Below are 10,000 nucleotides of genomic sequence, written 5' to 3'. Positions count from 1 at the left end.
AATCACATTTGGCAAATTCTTATCTTTTCTTGGAGGACCCTCTGGGGCTTTAATGAGAAACCGGCGTCTTTTCTTGGCACTGGGCTTTAGGCCCACACCACCCCACTCACCCCAGCCAGGTAGTATCAGGTCCATGTCTTTTGGCTTACTCGCCTCTACGGCTTCCTTCTCTTTCAAGAAATCTCTGATGACATCATCCCCAGCAAAAGCTTCCTTTATCATCTGCCTTTGGTCTCTCTCCTCTTCATCTTCCAGCTCCTCTATTGTTGTGGGAACTGCCAAAGACCTCATGGAAGGAGACTGTGTGGTGAGGAGGTTCTGTAGGTCGATCATTTGCTCCTTCTTCTTCTCCTTAGGGGCATCAGGCCAATTATTTGGGGTCCTCTCTGACTGCTGCCCTTCTAACACAGGTCTGGGAAGCCCTTTATTTTGAAAACAATCTTCTTTTCCCAGCTCTTCCAGAGTCTGTACTCTCTCTGGCCTCTCTGGCAACAGGGACTCCTCTTCTTCTGGGGCAGCTTCCTCTCTCTGGACCTGGGGAACAGTCCCCTCTGAACTTGCTTTTTGCTTCCTGGACTGATGGTTTTTCTTCAGTTTCTGAGTTAGTGCCCTCAATTCAGACAGCACCTCCTGGCTGCTAGAATCTTTTGTTTTTTGACTGCCTGCTGGCTCAGCATCTTGGTTGAGCTCAGAACTTTTTCTAAGGGATCTCCTTTCCTCAAATCCTCTCAACAAAATTTCTTCCTCTGCCGCTGGTCTTTCTTCTTTCTTACTTCCAGAAACCTCATGGGCTGCAGGCTCTGGCAGTTGCTCAGGGTTCTCCTGGGTTGCAACCTCTTTGGTGTCACTAGTGTAGCTCCTGAGCATCCAGGGATTCAGCCCATCCACATTCTTCTGCACTTCATTCACTACCTCAGGAACAAAGAGTTCTTCTACTTTTGTGCCTCCCTCCTCTTCTTCACTCTCAAACGCTACCTGGAGTTTCTCTGTCAGTTCTTTGTTCTTGGTCAACTGTTCCTGCATAGCTTGGCGAGCCTCCAGGTCATATTTGGCCATAATTGCCTTTGACTTGGCCCATCTCCCACTGGATTGGTGCTTAAGGCTCATTCTTTCTATCATTCTGGCATTTTCAATTTTTTCCAGTTCTTCCAATGCTGCAGTCGGATTAACCTTCTGCAGCTGCTCAAAGTCTTTTAAGGCTTTCTTGGCCTTTCCTTTCTTTACAACTTTGTGATACTTTTTATTTTTGATTTTCTTCTCTCTTTGAGCCTTGGCCTCATAGTAGGACTGCCGAGCCCGGGCCCTCTGAAGCTCTGCTCGGTGCATCTTTGCCTCTTCCAGGTTCATGGCTTGGAGACAGGCCTTTTCCATGGGAGTCAGTAAAGGGTCTGTCACTGGCTGCTTGTTCTTATGGAGGAGGGTAAAAATTTCCTGCTCCAGGGGAGTTCTTGCCTTCCAGCCACTGAGCACATGTTCAATGGGGGCAATGGCTGGCTGCTCCTTCCCTAGGGGGAAAGCCAGTTGCTCTGCCTGCCGGTTCTTCAGGATGACAGGGTCCCATTTGGAGAGGATTTGTGAGGTTTTACTGAATGCTACTTCTCTGTGGATCTGTTCAATCTTTTCTTTGTTAAGAGGTAACTCCACTACCTTCTTTGATTTGACTCTGTTCAGTTGCTTTTTCACAGTGGCCAAAGAAGATGAAGTTTTAACAGGCTCAAGCAGATCTGCAAGGACCAGCTTTTCTCCTGATCCTTCAGAACTGACATTGAACTCTAACACCTTCAGACCAGCCTCAGACCTCTCAGTCAATTTCTGCCTATTCTTTCCATTAAGGGAACGGATTGCTTCCAGAAGCTTTTGATGCTTTCTCTCTCCATCACTGTCCCCCTCATCTTCACTCTCACTCAAGGGGTGGTCTTTTGGCAAATCCACCAGTTCTTCCTGTTGGCTCAAAGCCAGAAGGCTCTCCACAACCTGGTTCGCATTCATTTCAGCAGCCACCTTCTCTCATGTGGGCCAAGAATGAAAGCCGAAGTCTGGTCATCTATTTTCCTTTCAACACTTCCTTTTATTCTAAAAGGAAATTTTCTTTCCTGTTTTCTAAAGTAAAGTGATTTGACAAATGAGATTGAATTTAGAAAAATATTTACATATGAAGGTTTTTAACCATTTTATATAAAATATCTTTAATTTTACAGATATGGCATTACTAAAATAACTTTTCTACAGATGATAGAAATGCCACTTCAAATTCCTGATCAGAGAATCTGCTTACAGATGCACGGGCACTTTTTCTGATTTGAAGTCTCTTTTCTGCAGACATGGAAAGAATGTGAGCCATAGTTTCAGCATAGCCTTCTTCACTCTCAGCCAGAAAGCCAGTTATATCTCCTTCGTGAGGAACAACAATGTCAAGCTTCGGGCCCCCTGAATTGTGTGCAAGGATAATTGTGCCAGCTGCCATACACTCCACAACTCCTGAAAAAGAAACAAAAATCATGTAGTCTTGTTAAGTTTTTGAGTATGTTCAGAAGAATGAGGATGAGTACAAATCTTCAAAAATTTTAAGGGACTTATGAGAAAATTAAATATATGTCTAGACATTTGCTTATTTAACTTCTATAATACAAAATAAAAGAATTTTAAGTTTTTTAGTTTTCAAAGCTTCACAATAATGCTGCTTCATTTTTTTTTCTTTTGTAGAGCTAAGGTCTCAATATGTTGCCCAGGCTGGCCTCTAACTCCTAGCCTCAAATGATCCTCCCATCTTGGCCTCCCAAAGTGCTGGGACTTACCAGCATGAGCTACCATGCCTAGCCTGCTGCCTCATTCTTAATTAAAATAGACAAGTAGATGGAAGACTAGCCTATTAAAAAACAGATATATTGCGGATAATTAAAAAAGACTAGAGAATGTTACCAAGATGGTAGAATATTAACAGGTATTAGAAAAACAAAAGGAGTAAAAAGATATCAAAAACAAAATTTTAATAGTTCAAATTACATTATTAGCAGAAAAAATAAAAGATGTAAATCACCTAAGTGAAGCGTACTATTGTGGTGCTTATGTTACTGCCTGGGTTATGGCATATTTGAGACTATTGTGTGCCCAACAGCAGTGTTGAACTAAATGGAAGCTGTGGTTAGTTTCTGCTAAATGATACACATGAAATATAAATTACTCTAGCCAACATTTCTTAGCTGTATTCCTAAGAGAATTAAGCCCTTCAGAGAACGATTTAAGTGACTGCTTTCCCAATTCTCTGAAGGATGGTACAGAGCTGATATCATCCTGGATGTACAGGAGAGAAATGAAATAATTCTAATGTTTTTAAAACAGTGGTGAAATCCCTGTAGAACAGACTTCAGTAGCTCATACCGTATTCTGCTTGAGGCTGGAGAGCATCCTGTACTTTCTCAGAGACCTGCATCTAATCAATGTTACCCTCTCCCTCTCTACTGGCTCCTTCCTATCAGCATTAAAGCGAGGGCGCCACATGTCCTTCCTCAGGTCCTACAACAACACCCCTAGCCATTGTCCCTTCTCTCCTGCTGCACTTCACAAACTTACTGAAAGTGTGGTTTGCACTTACCAACTCTACTTGTTCACTTCTGAGTGCTCGACTTTTAATTTTTGCTTACTATCTGACTTTTGCTTCTAGTTCTCCCTTAAGAGTGCTTGTACCCAGGTCACCAGTGACTGCCTTACCTTCCCCAGCATCTGAGCAGCATCAATTGGAATCTGTGCCCTCTCTCTGCTTCTCAAAACACTCTCTTCCTCAGATTCCAAGACACTGCACTTGGCTGGCTTTCCTCCTTTCTCCATTTCTTCTCTCCATTTCTCAGCTGCTCCTGTTCTCTGCATTTTGTACTGAGAGCCTCTTCTCGCTCTGCACACATTCCCCAGGCGATCTTATCCACATCCATGGGAGCTTTGATAACTACCTTGTACAAGGACAATCCTCCATTTAGATTTCCAGAACTGATTCCTCTCCTCAACTTCAGACTCCTATATACAACTACCTCCTAGACACATGCCCTCACATGTCCCACAGATGAACTCAAACTCTGCAGGTTCAAAATATGGCTCATCAATGGCATTTGCTCTTAGATTTCCCCTCTGGGAGAAAGCCAACACCAATCTCATAGCTGCCCAGCTCCCAAAACTCGGGGTGGCCTTCTCTTCCTCCCTGATCTAACACATCCAATTAATGACCAAGTCTTGGTCAATACTACAGCAGAATCTCTCTCAAGCATGTTCACCTATCAAGTTCAGTTCACTAGCACCTCCGCCTGGGCTGCTACAGCAGGCCAGTTCATGTTACTGCCTTTCCAGTCTTGCTCTCCCTGCTCCTCACTGATCTATTCCCCATGTAACCAGAATGGACAGGAGAAACCAGAAAGCTTTTACATGCAACACTTAAAATCCTGACATTCTTTTCTGCTGGCTTAACCTGGCCCAGATCACCTCTCTGTTGTTTTTCTGCTGAGTGGTCCTACTGATGTATCTGTTGTCACTCCTGTCACAGTGCTGTTCCCTCTACTGGAGACTCTACCCTCTCCTGGTTAACCTCTAATTATTGTTTGGGTCTTGCTCATGTGTCACATCACTTCCTTGGGCAACTGTTCCCTGCCCCCTTAGGTGTTTCTCTTTGACATTCTCATATCACCCTGCACTTCCTCAGCACAGCACATGGTACAGGGCATGACATAGCACTTGCCTATGTAGTCTTTTGGTACCATCAGAGGGCGGGAAGCCTCTGACAGGCTAAGCAGCTCTGGTCTCTACCACATCCCTAGTATCCACCCAAGTCCCTAGCACAGAATGAATGCTTAGTAAGTTTCTATGAAAGGAAGCACAGGAGGTCAGATCCCATGCAAAAGGTTGGGTCAACAAGTTCTTGCTGCATGTCTGGGCCTAGTACTATACTACTAACTAGGAGTAAAAAAAAAGTATACGAGAAATTGCAGTCTTAGTTTAGGAAATGTCACTTTTATGTTATCCTCATTTTCCCTAACAACTAACAGTGTGAGGCACAAAGCACTTGAGAAACATACGCAGACTCACATTAAACACAAAGCAGTACTTGATTTTATAGCATGCTTAAAAGGTCAGAATAGAGATAGCAGTTCAAATTGGAATAAACAAGGCTAAAGGACAGGAGATTGAAGTTGAAGACATGATGGGATCTGGCACAAAGAAGAGGGCCATTCCAATGATGAGGGTAGAGTCAATAAAAGACTAAAATAATTACTGTGAGAAGCCCCTAGGCAAACAATGGTTTTCAACTTTTGATGCAAAACAGAATCACTTAAGCAGCATTATCAAAATATATCTACCTAGGCCTGGTCCAGAGATTTTCATCTGGCCATTCAGTAGGATTAAGGTAGGGCCGGGGAATCTGTACCAGTAAGTATGAAGCGGGGTTAGATGGGGAGAGAAAATGTTGCCGTTAAGAGCAGGGGCTACCTGGGTTAGAATCCAGGCTCTACCCACTTAATTACTGTGTAACTGAACTTGAGCAATTTCTAAACCTTCCTATGCCTGAGTTTCCTTATTTATAAAATGAGAATAACAATAACACCTATCAAATAGAGGTTTAGAGGGGCTTGAATTAGATAATATGTGTACAAATCTCAACAGTGGCCTGCACACAGGAATTGGTCAATAAATACTAGTTGCTATTATTAAGTACAATCTTACAAGGTCTCAAATGAGGAAAATATATTTGGTGGATTAGGCGAGGAGAATTAGGGCACGAAGCAGACTTCTAGAGTATTATCATTTTATCAAAGGAACCTAAAGTGTATATCTCATGGCACCAAACAAGTTGTTTAAAGGCCAAACTCACCAATCCCAAAATGCTCGTTCCACATGGTATGCAGACCAATTGTTGCTTCCGACAAATAATTCTTTAATTCATCAAATGGAATGTTTATTTTAAATTCCACAAATTCTTGAACTCCTAAATCCTCAGACAGCCTTCTCAGTTGGTTTACCCTAAGTTCATCATCTTTGTTACGACAACCTCCAATAAGGACAAGTTTAAGAGAAGGAGATGACTCAACCATCTTCTTATTCAGCAATTTAGCAAAGGCTCTGATCTGCAATGGATGATTCTTTTCTGGCCTAAACTGGCCAACAGAAACCAGCACATGTCCTGGGGTTGTCTTTTTCTCATGTAAGGGAATGTCCAGAAATGTCTGCACATCGCAAGGTGGATAAACAATGTTAGTGCAATTCCCAACTTTCCACAGTGAGAGAATATGGTTTAGTGTCCAAGAAGAATTGACCATGACTACATCACTGCAAGAACCAACAAGTCCGTAAATAAAAGCAAATAAATAGTAGTAGATGAGCTTTACTTTGCTGAGAAAAGGATTCCTGGTAATGAAGGCGGCATTATTAAGTCCAACATTTTGATTCTTCACTATAGAGAGCATGTCGGTGCTGATAATAGGATAATGAACATAGCTTCCAACTTGGCAACCCCCTATATACTTAAACAGAGGAAGTGTAAAAGCGTATCCCATTGAATCGATGTAAACATCAGGAACACATTGCATTAGAGCTTCCCAGCCAAGAAAAACAGATCCTAGACTTTGGCCCAGCAGTGTGAAGTGAGGATAGAGTGAATCTTCCACAAGATAGCGTTTCCTTAAAAAAACAAACTGGACTGGGAGAATTAATCTGATGTTAAATCTTCTGAAAGCACCTTCTAGTATCTGTTGACCGCTGACATCAACATCGCCGGTATAAACAACATAAACTGCTTCAGGATACCTAAAATAGAATGTAGTGGTTAAGAATGCATTAGGTTACAAAAATTAGCCGGACAGGGTGGTGGGCACCTGTGATTTTTCTACTCAGGAGCTGAGGCAGGAGAATCGCTTGAACCCAGGAGGCGGGGGTAGTAGTGAACTGACACTGTACCACTGGACTGCAGCCTGGGCGACAAGAGCAAAACTTCATCTCAAAAAAAAAAAAAAAAATGTATTAGGTTAAAATCAAGCAAAAAGTTGTAGAAACCTGTTTTCTTACAATCATAAAGAAGCTTATTTTTACACTAAAAATGTTGTTTTCTATGTTTTTTATTTACTGAATTAGAACTACAGTCCCTCAAATGAGACTGTGACTTCTAGTTCTTTGCTATTTCCTCCACTTAGAGTTTCACACAGAACAGGCATCAACAAAAAGTGTTGATTTATGAATGAGATGTTCTCAAGAAATACTCAAAAACTTTGACAGTGGTCTTAGCAAAAAATGGTAATAAAATACCATCAACAAACATGTCTTCTGATAGGCTCACAATGCTAAAGTAATCCTCAGGGTTTTTATCTGAAAAATGCAAAAAGGCTTTAAAAGCTAGATCTTGTGCCTGTATCACTAATTATTCTGAAAATATCTAAAAGTATATTCTTATGACTTGTAATGCTTTAGTCTCCCCTGATTGTTTATATTATTATTTTTTTTTTTTTTTTTTTTTTTTTGAGACGGAGTTTTGCTCTTATTACCCAGGCTGGAGTGCAATGGCGCGATCTCGGCTCACCGCAACCTCCGCCTCCTGGGTTCAGGCAATTCTCCTGCCTCAGCCTCCTGAGTAGCTGGGATTACAGGCACGCACCACCATGCCCAGCTAATTTTTTGTATTTTTAGTAGAGACGGGGTTTCACCATGTTGACCAGGATGGTCTCGATCTCTTGACCTCGTGATCCACCTGCCTCGGCCTCCCAAAGTGCTGGGATTACAGGCTTGAGCCACCGCGCCCGGCTATATTATTATTTAAGTCATAAAACATTTTAAGCATCTAGTATGAGGTGCCAGGTTTTGGGGATATGGAGATGAGAGAGAGTCTTTATCTTTAGAAGCTCAGTCCAGTGGAAAAAACAGACATGCAAAACAAATAACTGCAAAACTGTGTGCTATGCATTGATAAAGACAGCTGTGATAAAGACAGGAGGCTGTGGAAGCCTAAAGGATGACAATCTAACTGTTCCTCTCTGGCCCCTTCCCAGTTACTCTTTATCTAGCAGAATGGGCCTTTTATTTTTATTTTTTATTTTTTTTGAGACGGAGTTTTGCTCTTATTACCCAGGCTGGAGTGCAATGGCGTGATCTCGGCTCACCGCAACCTCCGCCTCCTGGGTTCAAGCAATTCTCCTGCCTCAGCCTCCTGAGTAGCTGGGATTACAGGCACGCACCACCATGCCCAGCTAATTTTTTGTAGTTTTAGTAGAGACGGGGTTTCACCATGTTGACCAGGACGGTCTCAATCTCTTGACCTCGTGATCCACGCGCCTCGGCCTCCCAAAGTGCTGGGATTACAGGCTTGAGCCACCGCGCCCGGCAGAATGGGCCTTTTAAAACATAAAAAGATTGTGATCTCTGGTAGCCTAAAAATGCCCACAAATTCCTTTTTTTTTTTTTTTTTTTTTAAAAAGACAGGGTCTTACTATCTGTTGCCCAGGCTGGAGTGCAGTGGCATGGTCTTGGCTCATTGCAGCCTCCACCTCTCAAGTTCAAGCAATTTTCGTGCCTCAGCACTCCTGGGATTACAGGTGTGCACTACCATGCCCAGCTAATTTTTGTATTTTTTAAGTAGAGATGGGGTTTCGCCATGTTGGCCAGGCTGGTGTCAAACTCCTGGCCTCAAGTGATCTGCCAGACTTGGTCTCCCAAAGTGCTGGGATTACAAGTGTGAGCCACTGTGCCTGGCCAGGCCACAAATTCTTTGATACTTTTCCCATTGAGAGGTGGCATCTATGTCCCCTACTTTGGAATAACACTGGGCTCTGTGACTATTTTGACCAACAGCAAAAGTGACATTCTGCCAGTTTCTCAACATAGACTCTAAGGGACTGGCAGCTCCTACTTCCTGTCCCTTGGAATGCTCATGCTAGGAGAAGACAGCTGTCGTGTACGAGTGCAATCAGCCCATGACGGCTCTGTTGTGTACAAGCTCAACCCAGTCACATGAAGAGGCCCCTCCGTGAGAGATGCCGGACAGCCCCCAGCGGTTCCGGTCATCCCAGCCCAGGAATGAGAATGTGAGTGAAGAAGGCTTCAGATGCCTCCAGCCCCAGCTGCCATCTAACTGCAACAGTATGATGGAGACCAAACACGGCAACCCCTAAACTATGTCACAGAACAGTCAACCCCAAAACTGGCTTACTATAGCACTTAGAATAAAACCTGAACTAATTTCCCTGCTCACTCAAGTCCTGTGTGATCTGGAAACTGCCTCCCTCTGTCACCTTCCTTCCCATGCTTTCCTTTGCCCTCCAGGGTGCAGCCAAACTGGCATTCTTTTCTCTGAACATGCCAAGCTCCAACCGGCCTTAGGGGACTTGAAGTGGTTGTTCCCTCTACTCTGAATTCCCTTTTCTCATTTTCACTCTGTCTTTTCATAAGCCAGGTAGTTTAGCATGTGGTTCAGAACATGGGCTCTAGTGCCCCAAGTTTCCTTCTTTGTCAAATGAGGATAATGGTAACAAGCGCATAAGGCTGTTCTGAGGATCAAGTAAGCTAACACATGTAAAGCACTTCAAACAATGCCTGACATAAAATTATCAAGCAACAAATGCAGCCGTTTTTATCATTCAGATTTTGGTTAGGTGTTATCAGCGATTTTCCTGATCACTCAATCTAAAGTATCAAGTCACTCCTATATTACCCTATTTCAATTTTTTATATAGCACATCTTACTATTGAATATTTTTCTTCTTTGCTTATTTTGTCTCTGTCAACTACAATTGAAGGTCCAGGAGAGGACTTATCAATCTTGTTCCCTTCATCTCAACCCCTAGAACAGTGCCTGGCACATAGCAGATCCCCAATAAATACTGCTAGGTCGAATGAAAAGTGCACTGTAGCATATGTTCAGTTAGGAAAGACTTGTAGACATTAACTGGGTAGAAAAAGGCTATTTCAGGCCGGGCGCGGTGGCTCAAGCCTGTAATCCCAGCACTGTGGGAGGCCGAGGCGGGTGGATCACGAGGTC

At 43.1% G+C, this 10,000-nt stretch overlaps 2 protein-coding genes across 2 annotated transcripts in view; both read right to left on the bottom strand.

Annotated features, from left to right (window-relative positions):
• Nucleotides 1–5,989, bottom strand: part of UTP14C (UTP14C small subunit processome component) — a 6,569-nt gene extending 580 nt beyond the window's left edge. The window contains exons 1-2 of the mRNA XM_017542466.2: nucleotides 5,852–5,989; nucleotides 1–2,478 (exon numbers count right to left, since the gene is read on the bottom strand). The exon at nucleotides 1–2,478 is cut by the window's left edge and continues 580 nt beyond it. Of these exons, the coding sequence (XP_017397955.1) occupies nucleotides 1–1,989 (1,989 nt within the window). The 5' untranslated portion in view covers nucleotides 1,990–2,478; nucleotides 5,852–5,989. The remainder of the gene's footprint in view (nucleotides 2,479–5,851) is intronic.
• The window catches only part of ALG11 (ALG11 alpha-1,2-mannosyltransferase), an 18,169-nt gene that overhangs the window by 580 nt on the left and 7,589 nt on the right, over nucleotides 1–10,000 (bottom strand). The window contains exons 3-4 of the mRNA XM_017542468.2: nucleotides 5,852–6,783; nucleotides 1–2,478 (exon numbers count right to left, since the gene is read on the bottom strand). The exon at nucleotides 1–2,478 is cut by the window's left edge and continues 580 nt beyond it. Of these exons, the coding sequence (XP_017397957.1) occupies nucleotides 2,210–2,478; nucleotides 5,852–6,783 (1,201 nt within the window). The 3' untranslated portion in view covers nucleotides 1–2,209. The remainder of the gene's footprint in view (nucleotides 2,479–5,851; nucleotides 6,784–10,000) is intronic.

Source organism: Cebus imitator, unplaced genomic scaffold (genome assembly GCF_001604975.1).
Source record: "Cebus imitator isolate Cc_AM_T3 unplaced genomic scaffold, Cebus_imitator-1.0 Scaffold145, whole genome shotgun sequence".
Classification (NCBI taxonomy): Eukaryota; Metazoa; Chordata; class Mammalia; order Primates; family Cebidae; genus Cebus; species Cebus imitator.
The sequence above is the reverse complement of the archived record's forward strand: the minus strand, read 5'-3'. Positions and strand labels throughout refer to the sequence as shown.